Source organism: Podarcis vaucheri, assembly GCF_965113315.1.
Source record: "Podarcis vaucheri genome assembly, chromosome: 11".
NCBI classification, from domain to species: domain Eukaryota; kingdom Metazoa; phylum Chordata; class Lepidosauria; order Squamata; family Lacertidae; genus Podarcis; species Podarcis vaucheri.
The window spans coordinates 48,603,197-48,621,519 of record NC_138749.1 but is presented as its reverse complement, the minus strand read 5'-3'; the positions used below and the strand labels follow the sequence as shown (position 1 = coordinate 48,621,519).

At 46.6% G+C, this 18,323-nt stretch overlaps 1 protein-coding gene across 5 annotated transcripts in view; it reads right to left on the bottom strand.

Annotated features, from left to right (window-relative positions):
* Positions 1-17,825, bottom strand: part of PRDM6 (PR/SET domain 6) — a 98,282-nt gene extending 80,457 nt beyond the window's left edge. Inside the window, exons 1-2 of one of the 5 annotated variants that reach the window (XM_082191587.1) lie at positions 17,806-17,825; positions 12,855-13,420 (exon numbers count right to left, since the gene is read on the bottom strand). In XM_082191587.1, the coding sequence (XP_082047713.1) occupies positions 12,855-13,410 (556 nt within the window). In that variant the 5' untranslated portion in view covers positions 13,411-13,420; positions 17,806-17,825. Of the gene's footprint in view, positions 1-12,854; positions 15,068-17,805 lie in introns of those variants that run through there. The other 4 variants (XM_082191586.1, XM_082191589.1, XM_082191590.1 and 1 more) reach the window with 4 other exon arrangements.
* Between the last annotated feature and the right edge of the window lie 498 nt (positions 17,826-18,323).

Genomic DNA, 18,323 nt, shown 5'->3' with positions numbered 1-18,323 from the left:
AGCCATGTGCATTTAGAAACTATACATATGTACATCTAAATCCAAAGCACACAGTGTATAAGTCTGTTCCACTGAAATCAGTCTGGTTACCTGATGTATAAAGACTGCTTTTCACAATGTGAATATTTGTTTCAAAATAATAATAATAATAAATTGGTAAAGTGTAAGTGGTGCAATTAGCCTTTTGGCTACAGCTATACAGATCAGAAAGATGTGCAATTTATCTGCTCCCTGGTCCATTTACAAGAAACTGGAATTTACACATGTTATACACTGCTCAGGACAGATATTAGTATTTCCCTCTTTAAAAAAAAGGGGGAGAAATAGAAATGGGGGAACCTACATTTCAAAGCAAACAAAGTGATACAAAGGAAGTGATCAGCAATCTATCTATGTTTGTATGAATAATCATTCATAAAGAGAAAACTGCAACATAGGCCACATTCTGATTTACTGCATTTATCAAGAGAATATTCTAATACTGTAGTCCGAACTTGCTGTTAGATGTAGAGAAATCCAAGAATCTTGAAACCAGAAGATTTTAGTTGAGGTTTCTTACGGTGCATGTGAAACTACTACTGTGACTTTGACATAAGTAACAGAACAAGTCTGATATTTTCAGAAGATCTGTCATGAAGGGCAACAAGGAGTCGAAGACATGAGGAACTGCTTCTTCCCTACATCTTTGACCACAGAATTAACTCTTGAAACTAGAAGGAGCTGTTCTGTTTACTTCAGTAGGCTTTTTGAACAGGCTCCTAATCAGCAAGAGGAAACCGTAGAAGATTGTCACAATATATTGGATAGACAATAAAATAGTGGCAACTTTTATTTCAGGGAAAATTTATTCTGTAAATTAAGAAATAAGTTGCAGTAAAAGCATTTGAATGGGGTTCATGGTGCATTTTAAGGCTGCGATCCTACACACACACTTTCCTAGGGGTAAGTTCCCATTAAACTGAATGAGACTCACTTTTGAGTAGACATGTACAGAATTGGACTGCAAAAGTCTCATGCAAGAATTTACACTTACAGCACAGTTCTATTCATATCTACTCAAAAGTAAGTCCCACTGAGGTCAATGGAGCTTACTCCCAAGTAAGTGTGTATAGAATTGCAGGCTTGATTAAAGCCATGAGCCACTATACATTTAATTCAAGAGTAATTTTGTTGGTGTGAATTGGCATTACTGACATAAACAAATGGGGATTTTGATTGAAGATCACTTGGTGGTGGTGCGGAGTATCCAAAAATGTTTAAAAGGAATTCACATTATTCTTCCTTAAATCCCCACTTTGTGTCAATAGAATGAAAAAGAGAGAAAAAAATTATCATTTCCTGGGGGAACTGTTAACAAAGGTTTCTTACATGATCCTCTTAGGAAGAATCAGTTATAAACAAAAAAAAACCCAAATATATTAGGGTTGTCAGTGAATTAGAGGTTTGTAGTCGATTAACTGTCGTGTTTTTTTACCAATTAATCAATTAATTAACTGGATGCAGTAAACATTACACTTCCTCAACAGGGATCATAGCAGTTGATGACAATAACATTTTTTCTTGATACGCACAATGATTCCGAGCATGATTACTCAGAAGTAAATCCCATGGAGTTCAGCAGGCTTTACTTCTAAGAAAGTGTGCTTAGGACTGCTGCAATTCACCATACCCAAGTCTCACTGAACTCAGTGGAAGTTACTTCTGAGTAAACATACAAACCTTTGTGCTACATATAACATACTTTACTGCTTGGAAAAGCAGCTTAACAACTATGCCAGAATAAAAAGCAATGGGTGGATTGGACCCCACATGATATGAGTCAGACCCATTGGTCCATCTAGCTCAGTGCTGTTTGCACCAACTGCCAGTAGATCTCCAGGGTTTCAGGCAGGGTTCTCTTCCAGCCTTACCTAGAGATACTGGGAATTGAATTTGAGACCTTCTGCACACAAGGAAGATGCTCTCCACTGAGCTTCCCATCTGCAAGTTTTTACAATAAGAATATATATATATAACGCCATCAACGCTGTCGAAGTCATTATTGCTGGCCATTCCTTTTCTAAGAAGAAGAAGCAACAACACTAGAAAGAAGTCACTGAATTGGCTACAAATAAAATATGTTAACTTCTCTTATCCATTAATAGTTTAATCCCTTCCGTCTTAAAATGTGCACAGTTATCTCTACCGTCCCAATTTTACAAACAAGGAATGCCTTGTGTTAACTGTTATTTAACTGTTCGAACATACCTGCACAAATAAATAGCAGTATAATAGTCTCAAATCCAACAGTTAATTTTCAACAGTGCATAAACACCACCATCATACAATAAAAATAAAAACACCTCATGAAAATACAGGGGCAGACTTTGGTCTTAATTTTCAGCAGCTCCCTGTGCAAGGCCAAAATTAGGCGCCCTCCCCTCCGACCTCTCGCCTTCTGTTCTGCATGTGCACTACATCATAGTTGTGATGTCCTGCAGTCACCCCTCAGTTCAGTGTGGGGAAACCAGCGCCCAATCTGCCTTTGGAAAATACTTGTGATACTGCTATGCAATGAGCCGACCACTAACTAAATCTTAGTTTGGCATCTAAGGTTGCACCATATTAGTCAGCTAATCTATGGCAACATACACAATCAAGCATTTTCACATACTACACAAAAATTTCAAAAAAAGGCATTTTTGAGTTTCTTTCATACTATGTGTGCCATGTTTGAATGTCGCCAGTGTAAGAAAGCAAGCAAAATCAAACACACATTTTTACTCAGTGTGTATTTCATATTTACCGTACTTTTCTGTGTATAAGACATGGGTGTTTTCTTTTACTTTAAAATAAGGTTTAAAATCTGGAGGTGTCTTATACACAGATAGAGCATATGCCCATTTTTTTTAATTTGGGGTCATAAAAAGTAAGGGGCGTCTTATACATGGGGGTGTCTTATACACGGGAAAATACGGTATATTACATATTGATTTAAGCAAATACAATTTAGTCCCTTCTACGAAGTTTAAGTGAATTTTATGGGGAAATATCTACCTTTTTAACAGACACTGGCACACTTAATATAACTGCTCGACACTAAAGGGTTGGTTGAAATCTATATATTTACTTCATTTCTAACTCACACAAACCTTGAGCAAAAGATGGTCAAGCTTTTTCATCATAAAAAAGCCAGGAGTTCTTAAAACTACATTAAAAATGAAACTAAAACTAAATGAGATATACAAATAATACAATTATCACATCTTGGGGCACGAACATTCCTATTTTTAATAAAACTGGGTACACAATGTTTTGGAAACATTCAGGGTCAGACGTCTGAGGCAAGAGGGCTTCTGAAACAAAATGAAACCTTCAATCATGCCTCCCCAAACAACCTTGCTATTTTTATATAAGGCATCAATAGGATCAGATAATCAGCCATTCCTCCTTTAGTTTTCACAAGTATGCATTTTTGTAAGACAAAACTGCATGGGAACTGTGTTACACAAGAAGTCTCTGTTCCTGACATAGCCATAGAGCAGGAATAGGCAAACTCGGCCCTCCAGATGTTTTGGGATGACAATTCCCATCATCCCTGACCACTGGTCCTGTTAGCTAGGGATGGTGGGAGTTGTAGTCCCAAAACATCTGGAGGGCCGAGTTTGCCTATGCCTGCTATAGAGTAAGGATGGAGAACCTCCCCCCAGATAGTACTGGATTTCTACTCCAATCATCCCTCACCACTGGCCATCCTGGCTGGGATGCTGCAAGTTGGAGATCAACAGTATCTGGAGGGCCCATAGTTTCTCCATGCCAGATTTAGACCTTCTCACTTGAGCTGTTTCTTTCTTGGTGACCTGTCTTCCTACAGTTTTTCAGCTGATCTGCCCCTGTGTCTGTTCTTTCTTTTCTTAAACAAGCTAACAAAAAAACCAAGATATGAAATGCAACCACACGTTTCAAGTATCCTCTAGCTCTGCCGAAATTGGGCAATCTGATTTCCACTAGCTGAACTTTAACACGATACTAAACATAAATACAGTACTAAAAGGTGAAAGCAAAGAAGTGAAAGTCATAAAAAAATGAAAACAACAAAAGTGTTCCAGTTTCCTCTTGATATTGTGTCATGTTATGTTGCTCAAAAGAAAGTTGAATATGTCTTTAAAAAGTAAGAAATGCATAGGCAGCCTTAGGTCTAGGATACTGTAAATCTCTGACCTACGGCCACTAACGTATTCTTTTGTGCATTTCCCCCTTGCTGATAGCATGCATATTCCTTTAGCCTGGATAATTTTGTTAAATTGTGTTGATGAAGAAGTTTCCATTCACTAGTCACAGAAAGCAAATACCTAGCACTTCACATTCATGAAGCGTACAACTTGTTAATTGAGAATATGTTCTGACTTGCTTGCAGGGCAGTTAACTGATGTTGCAATCAAAAAGTGTTACTCCAGTGCATTTTCTTGTCATAGAATTGTAGAGTTGGAAGGGATCCTGAGCATCATCTAGTCTGACCCCCTGCAATGCAGGAATATGCAGCTGTCCCATACGGGGATCGAACCTGTAACCTTGGCGTCAATTTCCTTATTCTTAAAGTCTGATCTTTTGGGGAAGCAGGTTTGTTGCCAAGACTATAACCATCAACTATAACTTCACAACCTGAATGTGACTGAACCCCACCCAAAAATAGCAGCCAAAGAGTGTCATGAGTTCATTTATTTTTTTATGAATTGTACTCAGCGCTCCCCAACTTCAAACACATACTCCTGATTGTAGGTACAACTCCTCTGAACAGCCAAGTTGACAATAATTTGCCACAAACTGTCCAATTCTTAAACCAAACAACTTCCCCCTCTCCCAAAGTCCTGCCCTATATAAGAGGTATACTTTGAGGCTAGCCTGCCTTTTGATTTATTCATAAATAACATAGTTTTCTGTACTAGCTGTGTTAACTCAAAATTATCTCCAGAAAAGTGTCTTGTAGTCAAAAACGGCAAGATAGGGATTTAATTTGCAATTCATACCTCTAGAGTATTTTTCACTTGCTAATATTTGGCTGAAAAACCATGACTCCAAAAATCACAATGAATCACTTGTAAATGAAAAAAATAATAATAACAAGCCTTCAAGGAAGCTTCTTTTTTAAATTATTATTTCTCAAACAGGAGTCCCCACCCTAAATACCATTATCAGCAACCAACTTCTGAAACCGAGGAAGTTTCAAAAGTATTTCGTGATCCAGCATGAGTTTGTTCCCCGTTTTTCCTATACATGACTTGACTAATAACTACATACAGCAACAACAAATAATAGTAACACACCAAAATTTTGTTTTTAGCAGTTACAAACCACCCGAAGTTTTCGGATACCGTCAGACGGCAATGCAATAATGCATTACAAGCTAATAACTACAGGAACCCAACATGTTCTTGTTCTTTGATATTTTGCACTTGCAGTGGAGTTTGATATTTATTTATAATTCGATATTCAAGTGACGCCCCGCTCTGAAGGGGCCCAAGTTTGGCCAACATCCCCTGAACGTCTAAAAAAAAGCAATTGTCCTACACAAACCTTAGAACAGGTCTAACCCAAAGAAAAGGTACCTGTGCTTTAAAAAGTCGTCTCCATTTTGCGCCTGGTGCTGTTGTACTGATGTGAAAAAAGAGGGCGAGGGGAAATAAAAATAAATAAAAAGATTGGGGGGGGGAGCAAAGAGGCACCCCAGTGTGTTGCCCCACATAGCCAGGACGGGGAGGCCCGTCTGGGGAACCCGAGGAGGAGCCACACAGAGGCAGGAAAGCCGAGTGACTAGGCCTCTTCCGAGGCCCAAAGGCAAGCAAGGCCCGGGATTTCGAGGGAAACAGGCCTTCCTTCGGGCTCCTCTTGGGGACGCCCTTGTGGCCTCCGCCCGAAGAAACGCCCTCAGAGGGGAAACTCTACCGCCCGGCTCAGCGGCCTGCGCGCGAATAAGCGACCCTGGGAGGCGGCTCGGCGTCTCCCTCAGACCCCGCGCGAGGCGGCGGCGGCGGCAGCAGGTGATCCTATTGGTCAAGATGCTCTCGGCCGCCACCTGAGTCCCAGGTGCTTCCGCGGAAGCAGCGCGCAGGCAAGGGAGGGGAGAGCGCAGGAGGTGGAGATCTAACCCTAAAGCGATCAAGGGCGATGCAAAGCTCAAATGATCCCAGGAAAGGAGGAAGAGAGCCATAGGAGGCCCCTCGTGAAATATGTGAGCCTCCCCTCCCCCCCCCAGATAAATATGTTGATTCAAATAGTGTGCACGCGCCGCCTCTTGTGATCGATTATGCGGAGCGATTATCACCTCCCCCCCCCATATTTGATTACGTGATTATTACCAGCCCCACCCCACCCCAAATATTTTATTCAAGTTAGCACCCCCGAGCTGAAGAGATCGGTTCTATGTCGGGAAGTTATCTGCCCCCCGAGGACCTGTTTTATTATGTGACTCCTCCGCCGGACAGATTTGCGCGCTGCTTGGAGAGACCGCACAGGATCGGGCTGCCCATCTCGAGTTCTCGCAGCCAGGATCCGGACATGCACACCGGTTAATCCGGGGCATCTGGATCTGAGCAGATGCGGGATTAGACGAGTTCTCTCCAAATCCGTGCAGCTCACTCAAGAGAGGTTTTGGTGGGCACTGTTATGCATATCAAAATAAATGTTGATGATCTGCAATGTAGAGGAGCCATTTTAACATAGGCAAGGCTTCCTATTTCAGGAAATTAAATCATTATGCTTAACGGGGGTGGGGGGTCGGTCCATTGCACGCTTGCCACGCCACTGCCTCCGTTTAAGTGTGTGCATATATACGGAACCATCTGGTGACTTTCTTACCTTAGTTGTTTTATGGGGGGGGAGGGCAGGGAAATGAATGAGAAGAGACCACGATTCAAGCGGCTTTTGTGCGAAGCCATGTGATATGCTGGGAAAATGCGTGTGGATAGAGCGCGTGTGTATTTTGTGTGTGAGAGAGTGCATCTCGCCTCCTTCGATCGCGCGTATGAATGAATTAAATTTCGGTGTCAGGTATCAGAAGGTTAGGAGAATATTGTGTGTAGATAAACCTTGCCACCCCCTTGGCCCTGGGGGAGCCCCATATACAATGTGCGGATGATGAATGGGCTTTGGGAGAGGAGATCGAAGCGAGGGCCGCATTGCCTCCACTCTCTCCTACAAAACTATAGGGCAATTAATTGTGCCTTGTCCCCTCATCCTTCATCTCCTTGTGGCACATATCGATGGAGATTACTGCTGATGGACCATTTTATCACCTTAAATAAACAGTCACCACCTTTTCTAACCTCAATCTAATATATGGGCCGCGAGCTGCTCTCTTTAAGGGTGCTGCTGCTGCTGCTGCTGCCGCCGGCGAAACGGATGATGGAAAGTAGCTAAATCAGAGGCGTTAGTAGCAATTGGGGAAAATGCGGGTTTAAAACGTAAAGGGCAAGGGACGGTCCACATTTCGCAGAGCGTTGCTGCGGGCAAACGCTCCTGCCGTTCGATCCAGTAGGACGGACAATGCAACTGCTCTCTTGCATTAGTTTGACACGATTCAGAGCAGCTGGGGTCAGAAAGATCCCTTTCTTTGTTGTCGGCGTTTCAGTGCAAGGGAAGGAAGAAGAGCCGCGCCACCTCCAGTTCCGAAAGCTGCAACGCAAGGACATAAAATACATGGATCTCTGTTGCGATCCTAAAGACCATGTCGCCTCAAACCCAAAATCACTGTCTTCCATTCCGGATTAATTAATGCGGAGTAGGTTTCAGCCTTTCTTCTGCACGTCACGATAATTAAAAATGAATTAAAAGCCCCGTTTCTTCCATAGGTAAGAATCGAAACATCTAAACATTTACCCCCTAAAGTGAGTAGGAGCGAGGACATTTCAAAGACTTTGACGCCAAATCCCAACTGGAGTTATTTGATTTGAATGTCAGCCTCAGTAAAAAAAAAAAAATCTGGCATATCACACATGGCCAGAAAAAAGCTTTTGAGCCTCTTTTTGCGCCTCGTGTGAAGTTTGTTCATACAAGATAGAAGCTTAAAAAGAGGTTTCAAGTGGAAGGCGCATTCTGGCCAAGACAGATTTATTTGGCAGTCGCCTTTAAGACCAATACAAGCTTCAGGCGTGAAAACGCCCTAACTTGCTCAGGATCATGGGCGTGAACAACTGCCGCTTTATTTAAGCAAAATCCCATTTGATTTCCAATCCTAATGAGTCAGACTGTGACAATTTATTAGCTAGAAATGTCTCCACTTGAAACAATAACATAAATCACTTTTCCTTTTTTTCCCCTTAAAAAAATACCCTCAAACAGATCCTCTTTGAAAATTGACTCCTGGCTAGTACCTATTGAATAGTCTCTCAAATAATCTATATCTGTGATTGAGGAGCCCTAAATTAGTTAAAACCTACTCCCATTTACCTGGGAGTAAGTTCTACCGAACTCCGTGGAACTTACTTCTGAGTATGCATGATGGCGCTCTAACGAGGCAATACTTTGCACGTCTACTCAGAAGTAAGCCCCATTCAGTTCAGTGTTGTTTGGTCCCTCCCAGGATTGTTAAACCTCATCTACCCAAACAGAACACACAATGAAAAAGTAGAATATTTTGCTTTACATTTAGGCACGATATGAATTGAGAAAAATTGGCCATTCGTGGTACATATCGGAATGTCCACAGGTATTCTCACACTGGGATCCTCATCATCTCTAGTTTATGACTTTTAAAACAGTACTATATAATAAAAGATATTCAGGTGAAACTAAGAGTCTTCTGCATTATTCCATTTGCAATTAGCATATGTCGATATTAATCATAATCATAGTCAAAGGTTGACGGAATCTGGTTATGTGAGATACAATGCAGCAAGCTTTATGTCCCCGACACAAACCTCATTATCCTTTAAAATTATGGTACATATTCGGACCACAGGGCATCTGGACTGAGCAAGGTTTACCAGTATCGAGTTAGGTGTCCCAGTTAAGCCAAACGACTTGCACCCAGTGAGGCTGAGTCTGCTATCCTTACTTGAAACCTTCAGTGGACAAGAGACCCATAGAAATGTGTAAATGTGCTTCAGATAAGAGTGCAAAATCCAATAACCTGCCGTAGTTCGATTACAAGGGCAAACTCTGCATTTTTAATTTACTGGACTCTCCACTTTTTAAAGAATGTAAGAGAGTTTCTGGTCAATCAACATGAAATTAATGGGAGGCGAGGTCGGATAAATGGAGCTAAAATCAACTCCAACAGGTTATCGTGTTCCGTACTCCCCACCGCCCACCCTTGCAGATCTGCTAAATATTTCTGGCGCAAAACTTCAGAATTTAGGGAACCCGCTCCAAAAACCAGCGCGCTTTCACAAGATGAGGGCTGAGAGCTCGATTTAGTGTGGAATGCGTCACTTGTGCATGCTGTTACGGCGGGCACGTCGCGTGTACAGCTAGCCAATGGGCACATTCAAAACGGGAGGCGCGCGAAATTGCAAAGCAAAACCAACTCTCCACAACCAGCAGCCTGTGAAAAAACTCCAAAGGCGCTTTAATGTGGGCTGGACTACCGTTCTGTGATTCTCGATAGCCTCTGCTGCAGTCATCTCTGGCCCAACAACTGCTTTCATAGTCCAGCGATCTCCGCTGCAAATCAAAACTAGTCCCAAACCAAAGACACTCCACCACTCTCTGGCCAAGGATCTTCACCTTCCCGTGCCGAAAACCCCTTTATCTTTTGACCGTCCCCATATCTTCTGAAAAGGATCCTCCTCTCCTTATTTGTGAACTCTGGAAAGGCACCACTTCTGATCTCCGACAGAAACGAGAAATACCAGACCACGAGACGCGTGGGAAGGGGGTTTTGTGGCACATTCGGGGAATGGGGGAGAGAGGAGAAACAGACGGGCTCACTAACAACGGCCCCGATCCACCACCCCTCGACACAGCCCCGAGCCCTTGGTTGTGCGTTTGAAACTTGGAAGGATCTCAGTTCGGAGCTGCTTCCAAAGAAATCGGAACGGGCTCATAGTTAAGGATGAGTAAAGAGGGATCAGCGCATTGGGATCTGGATTAGGGAGCGGATTGTGGAGCAGATTGGGAGCCCAGCCTAGGACTAGGCGCGCTCCAGTTCCCTGGCCCGCCCAGGGCTTGAACCCGCGCGGAGCTGCGTTCGCCAGCAAATCCGACGGTTCCTCGCCGCGTCGCGATCCCGCGTGGACCACGTGGAGTATTTCACATCAAGCATCACTGGTCTTTCCAAAGCTCTTTCTCTAAGTGCTGGCGAGGGAAGCACGAATTGGCTCAGCAGCCCTGCACTTTCTGAGGTCACCCTTTGTTTTACCTTTCCTGCTCTCTTGCAAGCCCTTTATCTTCTAGATTTACCGAGCTCTGTCTCTGAAAAGTAAGCCGCGTACTGTAGGCCATTAAAAGCGCGTTTCAGAGCCCATTAATTTATGAGTCTGTAATTTATGGGAGCAGATTTTCTCTCTCTCTCTCCGCCCGAGAAAACACGGGCTACGTCGCCTCTGGAGGCAAACGATGCGCTGAAATGCTCAGGTTTCCCACAGCCCACGATCGGGATGGCGAAACCTTTGCGCTTTGCGACACCGGCGCGAACCGAAAACCCACTTTTGCTGTTAAAACGTCACATTTAATGCACATTTAATGTGCAAGGTTCCGGCTGCAATCCTAAACACGCTTGCAATTGGAGAGTAAGGCCCATTGAACCCCATGGGACTCACATCTGGGGAAACATGCATATAGGATTGCGCTGTAAGGCTGCAATCCTGTACCCGCTAGATCTTGGTAGCACCGTTTATGGTTCCTGGGGCCGAGTAAGCAGGAGGATATTGATGCAGGGCTCTGGTCCTATGAATACTTACCTGGGCTTAATCCGCACTGAAACCAGTGGGGCTTACTTCCGAGTAAAAGTGCCTAGGATCGGACGGATCCTCGCCAGATTCAAAATACCCTGAAGTAAATTCAGTGCGCCTTTTTGCTAAGGAACTGTGTGTTTCGTGACATTGTTTCAATTAAACAGAACCACCCGCGTTACCGTTAGCACTGGGAAGTTTCCTCAACTCGTTGGAAAAAATATATACAAACTTTCTAAGTTACATTGAAATTGCGTTTTCCCTGCTCCATGCACTGACCAGTTAAACCGGACTATTTATGTTTAAACCGATTTCCATCCCATTTACGTCCAGGTTCAGCAAGGTTCAGAATGCAAGCACTTCTGTTTAAACAAGTTGCGGGCTTCTTTTCGCCAGTCCTTGCATCTTTCAGCCCAGAGCACATTTACTCCAAATCTCCTCGTTTTGATAGCATTTGTTTTCATACAAATATTGTGAGGATCGGTTGTAAAGTCATCCAAGTGCAAATATTAACTGTAGTTCGTGAAACTACAAAAATACTTTAAAAACAAACAAACCCTTATTTCAACAGGAGAAATAGTGTTTAAAAGCTACGCATGTGCCATTGATAAGGTTGATTGCTCCTAACTATGCCAATAATAATACATAATGTTATGTATTATGAAAAGATTTTAAGCAATTCCAAAGGCGTACAAGTAAAGGAACATGCTGTAATTGAGAAAAGGGTATTTGGTCAAATCCTCACTTCAAAAAAGAAACGTAACAGGGCAGTCCTTGACGTGTCTACTCAAAAGTAAGCCCTACTCCGTTTAAACTTACACCAGGGTAAGTGTGCATGGGGTTGCAGCTTAAATCTCACGAAGGGGGATTTCGACTCCCCGGTTTTGTTTTGTTTTAAGGTCAATGTGGCGGTCTCAGTAATTCTGAAATCCCCCATAGCATATTGGTTTTGACACCCAATTAGGCTTTTGACATTTATACTTTTGAAAACAAACTTCCTATGGAACGAACGTGCCTCGCCTTTGACGCTAAGAAGGCAAACCCAGCTGCGTTGTGCTACTGGCATGAACAAGGGCCGAAGGGAAAAGGATACAGAATTTTTAAAGGAGAAAAAAAGCAGTTCCCTTATAAATAGCAAAACTTTTGTTTGTTTGTTCTCAATGTAGAAAAAAACATCTTCCACACATTTTAGCTTTCCATACAATATTTAAATTAAACATATTCATTTTTTAAAACAACAACAACCACCCTATTTTCAGCAAAGTTCTAGAAAGCATTTGGTCTGCAGCCGGTCACTTTCCAGTCCTGCTATAGCGCTAAGTGCTTCAGACGACCAGAAAGTCCTGCCTTGGCAATGCCCCGTTGTTGGGAGTGGGACTTATTTCGCAGTATGTGCTCTTGAGACTTTGGGGGAAGTTACAAAGTTTCCCAGCGATCATTTAGGGGCATTCTGCAAGGAGGAGGCGTCTAAAGGCCGCATCTTGAAGTGTTTCATTTAGTTCCAAGTAGTAATTCTAGGAGCGTCTGCGTGTGCTGGATGACCAATTCTGCTTGGGGTGCCCTTAATTTAGGCTGCAATCTCATGCACGCAAAATCTCTGGGACTAAGCCCCACTACAGGGCTTAGTTTTGAGTCAAGGGCTTATATTATTATTATTATTATTATTATTATTATTATTATTCGTACCACGCCCATCTGACTGGGTTGCCCGAGCCACTCCGGGCGGCTTCCAGCACATATAAAAACATAATAAAACATTGCACATTAAAAACTTCCCTATGGGGCTGCCTTCTAAAGGTTATATGGTTACTCATCATATTGACGTAAGCTCCTTCTTCCATAAGCTCTCTTGACTTCAGTAACTCTCTCACTTTTGAGAGCGGGTCCTTTCTCTCCCCGCCCCGCCCCCCCCATTTGCACCCCAAACTTTCGCCAAAGTGGCTGTGCCCTGCCGCGCGTCGGGAAGGTTGGGTGGGGAGTACATACGGTTGTTGGGGTCCCCGGTGTGCTGGTTGAGCGGGATGATCTCCATGCGCTGCTGCCCATACAGGTAATAGTCCAACTCCTCGGCGGTGCAGCGAAACCGGGCCGGCGCCCTCTCGCCGCCCTTGGCCACCCCGCTGCCTCCTCCGCCCAGGTCCTTGGTCTGCAGGAGGGCGACCGGGGCTCCCGTCGGGGACTCGGAGCTCTGAATCGGTCCGAAGACGGGGATCTGCGCCACCGGCAGCGCAGTCAAGCTGGCCAGGGAAGCGACGGCGCACGAAGACGGCGCGGACGACGGTGTGGAGGAGGAGGAGGAAGACGACGAAGAGGAGGACAAGGAAGAGGACGAGGACGCCGCCGACGAGAGAGAGGCCGGCAGCGGGCGGAGGCTGTCAGCCTGGGGCTCGACGGCTCTCTCGGGCGCTTGGAGGTGAGCTAGCAGCCCGGCGCCGCCTTTGAGCTGCTGGCTGCTGTGCGGGAACAGCTGCTGCCAGTGCTGGAGGTACGCGGGATCCACCTTGAGGAAAGCCGATCCGCCGGGATCGCCGGGCTTCAGCATCTCTGCGAGCCTGGAGGAGAGGGAGAGGGGAGAGAAAGAGCCGTGAGAGGCGCCGTCGGGACTTTGCGCTCCGCAAGGCGTCCGGCGGCGAGGGGCTCAGAGTCCGAAGGATGCTACTCCCGACGGACTTCGACCCTCTCAGCAGCCGCTCCGCTAGGGAGAAGAGGCGCATTTGGTGCCCGCCAACGGCTCAACGTCTGCCGCGATCCTGAGTTTCAGGGGGGGGGATGGGGAGGAAAGCGACCCCGGGGCGCCCACTCTTGCCAGGGATCTGGCCTCCCCATCCCCAAATTGCTCCCAGGCGAGTAACATTCTGGATCGCGTTTGAACTACCCACCTCCTTCCGCCGCCCCACCCCGGACCGTCCCATCCCGCCAAGTTCTGGGGCAAGGGAAGTCCCGCGGACTTCCAGGGACCGAGGATCGCAAAGCGAAAGGGGAAGCGCGCCGCCAGCCAAACGCGCCAGGCCACTTTTCTCCCTAGTGTCCCGGAGAGAAGTTGGCGCGCGGCGAGGCAACTTGAGCAGGAGGCGAAGGAGCCCGCCAGATCTCTTACCCTGATCCCCCAGCCATCTATCATCCCGCCCGCCTCTCTTTTACCTGGATCTCTTTGTGGGCTACCCGGATCTGAAGGCGCGCAAGGCTCTTCTCTCCCCGAGGAGATCCAGGGTCGTTGAGGGGAAGGAAAGTGGGGGCGGTGGGGAAGGGGGGGCTGGAGAGATGATGTTTCCGAAAAGCTCCGCTCAAGCAGCGGGAGAGGCGCCCGAGCGGGGTTCGGACGGCGGGGACGTGGGGAGGCTGTCCCGCGTGGAGATCTCCGGCGTCTTCCTCGCTGGCTCTCGCCGCGGCGCTCTACGGCAGGAGCGGCGGGGCTCCGCTGCGCTCGGCGCTCTGGCAGCCTCCGGGCGAGACACGTGGGTTTTACGACAGCACTAAACACAAGCGTGTGAGGGAGGCAGGAGGGAGAGGGAGGAGAGGGAGGGGGGAAGAGCGGCGGATCCGAGCGCTGCTTAAACTCGCAACACAACCCCCACCCTCCCCGCCGCGCGCAACCTCGCGTAGGTTAAGTTCAGAGCAGTCTGGTTATTGAACAGGGCGAGAAGGCTGCGGCTGCTGCTGCTTCCGTCGTTTGCCAGACGGCTGGAGGGAAAAATCTGCGTTAGGGGCAGGGTTGGGGTCATTGGTAGACTTCTGGGTTCCGGAAGAGGGTGAAACGTCCCCAGGAGCCAACTGCTAGGGGTCGAGGTCCCTCCGCCCCCTATTTGAGGGGGTGGTCCGTTCCCCCCCCCAAGTGGATGGCCAGTGTCCATTCAAATGGTGTGCCGTGTCTTGTGGTCGATTATGTGGGGCGCGACTTCTTTGCCCCTCCCTCCGTATTTGATTCAAGTTGGCACTCCTGAAAGTCTGCCAAGGCGAGCCCCTTCCCAGAGCCCAGGCTCCACCGAGCAAAACGCTTCGGAGTCCCCACCCCACCCCACCGATCGGCCTTGCTGGGTTCTGGACGTCACGTCGGCTCAGAGATATTCCAGTGCTTGGTTTTCGACTCCCTCTCCCCACGCCCCATCCCACCTTTCCCCATCTTCCATTCCCCAGGTCTTAACTGCCGAATAAAACCATTGGCTCATAACTTTCCTCTTGTTGGAAACAGGGTCCTCTTTCAAAGCCAAACCGCTTTGTAGCCTTTTTTTTGCGATTCACAAGCCACTTGGGTCGGTGCCAGGAGAACGTGCACCGAGCCGCTTCAAGACCTAAGAAAGCGCCTTGTGGATTCCGTCATTATGTTGAGGTTGCAGGTGGCTGGACTAGATGATCCTCAAAGTCCCTTCCAACTCTGAAATTCTGTTATTCTATCCCTTGGCCGAGAGCAGCTCCAAAGGGAAGGTGCTAATCTATTCATCCATTCATCCATTCCTCCTGTCCCCGGGATGAAACAGTTTTTACAGAATAACTCGTGCAGCAGCGTGTTAAGCGTTTGAGGCGCTGTCTCCGGGCCTTTTCTCAAAACGACACATAAACGCCTAGCACTTAGGAACTGGCGGTCGTGTGCACGGACGAACGCGCTTCTGCCCCCTTAAAGTCTCATTGCCTAAGTTAAACACGATGGGATTTCAAGCGAGGTCAACGTTTGAACCATTTTGCTGTACCCCAACTTGCCCGCGCTTTCCTTGGGTTGTTCATAATTCGGAGCATGAGCACACTTCGTGTAGCGTGTAAACCTAACCTAGGGAAAAAAAGAATGCATATGACAAACTTCCCCCAACCAACTTCTGCTGTGCTTCCTTTGCAAGGCGGATAGATTGCGCGGGGCATTGATCTGCTTTAGCGTGCACAGCCTGTCAAAAAGCGCTTTCTGCTCAGACAGAAAGGAATGGTTCCGCTTCTAGACCCGCTTCCCTGCGCCACGCGTGTCCGAGGACGCATGTTCCACGCTCCTCGTTTAGCAATGAATAATAGCCCACGCAGGCAAGTGTTTGCGGAGCCCGTGTCTCCTCCTGCCTCCCACCCCTTTCCCGCACTTCTCCACACTCCTTGCTTTTTTTAGAGAGCCTGGGAAACGCCGGTGCTGTTTAGTTTTCGTCTGCGTCCAAGGCAAGACACTTTCACACAAATCTGAACAGAACTGCTAGGACAAAAGGCGGCGGCGGGGCAGAGCGAGAGAATGTTTTGACTGGCGTCACTGTGACAAGGTCATTCGTCATTTTTCGGAACAGATTGATAACACCTAAGTTAAAGGCAAACACGCAACTAAAGCGGGGCGGCAGACGGAGGGAGGGACGGAGAAGGAACCAGCGCCTCCGATTTTCTGAAATTTAAAGCTGGCTGATTGTCAAAGTCCTTTCGCTGCCCTTGATCAATTCGATCGCCTCGAATATTACGAATTTCCATTCCTACCACCCTTCTAAGTCGTCGTTTTCTAAAAAGAAAAAGTTCTGTTGCTCTTTTAAGCACGCGGGTGGAGGAAAGGGAGAGAGGATCCGCGAAAACAAGTTTTCTACAACTCTTGAGTGTAAGACGGTCGACGATGCGCTACAAAACCAGGAATAATTCGAAGAGTTCCCGCAAAATTACTGCGCTGATCTAAACTCTGTCGCCGCTTTTAGGCTACGATCCTAGGCATAGTGACTGAAGAAGCAGGATGGGACTTCCTGCGCAAGTTTGAACTCTCAGCAACTTTTCCTTTGCCTGAATTTCCTTTGTAACTGTATCGCTTTCAATCACTTATAATTTAACGCGTTAAGAATGACGGCAGGCCCTTAGGTGGTCTCTAGGTCTGATTCCAACTACTGGCCTTCTCCCTCTATAAATACACTTGGTGGTTTTTTGGGGTGTTTTTTTGTTGTTGTTTTTTGCTAATAACCCTTCAGATGGGAGGGGGGAAAGCGGGAGGAGGGAGGGAGAAACAAACCACCAAGTAGTAGGATTGTTCATCGCCCTTCCTTGCGCTTAAGTGCATTGTCAATAACTGCATTTGTCTTACAGGCTGTTTGCAGGAGGGAGAGAGGCAATTTGCGAGAACGAATCAAACGGATCCTTTTCGGGATGCAATCCGCTCTCCTAGCCGGAGATCAGGGTTCCCTCGGAGATCCTGCACCATTAAATCTTTAAACAGGGGTTTATGCCGGATTAGTGCAAACCTACCCTTCGCTCCTCCTCCCAATTTCCTTAAGAATTAAGGCCTCGGACGTTGCGGAACCGACGGCGCTTACTATTATTTGTGTAGGTCTTTCCGCTCTCTCTCTCATGAAAGTTTGCGGCGGCTTTGGATCTGTCCTGCACCGGCCACGTGTGTCCCTTCCAGCACCCCGATGACGTCTCCCGGTTCCCGAGCCAACCTTCCCTACTTCCCCGCTGTCATTCATGCAGCGAGGGACAAGGAGATCGATTCCGCTTTGCCCAGGGGATTGCTTTGCCTCTTTCTTTGCACAGAGAGGTACATAATTCAATCGGTGTGGTGATGCACGGTTCTTAAAAGTGGGCAAGGGATAGCCATGAAATATAATGGCCCCAATAAGATCCCCAAGAATTCCCACCCCTAGAATTGGGGAGACAACGTGAAAAACACACACACTGCTGCTTAGGATTGTTAGAGTTAGCGCTGAAGCGAGAGTGCTTGGCGGTGCACGCGCATTTTAACAGGAGGCCGGTTCTGCGTCCGGATGCTCAGCGACAGGCGCGCGAGCAAAGAGCTTGACCCTTTCGCTTTGCGTCTGCCTTGCCAGACTGTTTGGTGCGCGCCAGCGCGCGTTGTGCCTCGCTTTCCTCTTCTTGATTTCCTTTAAATGTGCCTCTTCTCAGCGCGTGCTAGTACTTTCTCGCTAGTTCCTGCGTTTAAAGAGGCAGCAAAAGCTTATATCCTATGAACACCCGCCCACAACACGCACACGAACGCACACACCTGGCCTTCTCGCGCTGTCTTCCTCATCTGATTTTTCCCCCCTAAAAGAAAGAAAAAAGATTATTATTTATAGGACGAACGCTAGAAACAAATCAAATCGATCGGTTTCGCGAGCGGTCAAACTTTGATAAAAATCCATCGCCCCCTCCACTGGATCGATCGGCGAATATTTGTTAGGAATCCATTCCCAGAGAAATAAATAAGGAAGGGGAAAGTGTTTGTATTACATGCAAAAAGGTGAGACGCGGTGGTGTGTTTTTCTTCATTGATTAATGACCTCTAAAATAAAACAAGCGGGAAGAGGAGCCAGGATCGATAAATTATCTACCCCCAAATCCATCATTTTTCCCCTCCTTGGGAATATTACATACATACCGCCCCCGCCGCCCCCAACATCACCCCTTTGCTTCTTACACTTTCTCCTTGTGAAAGAAAGGGGGAAAAAATAAGCTGGAAGAAACGAAGACCCTAAAGAATATATATTGAATCTGGGAGGGGCGGAGACCCTATCTGATTTC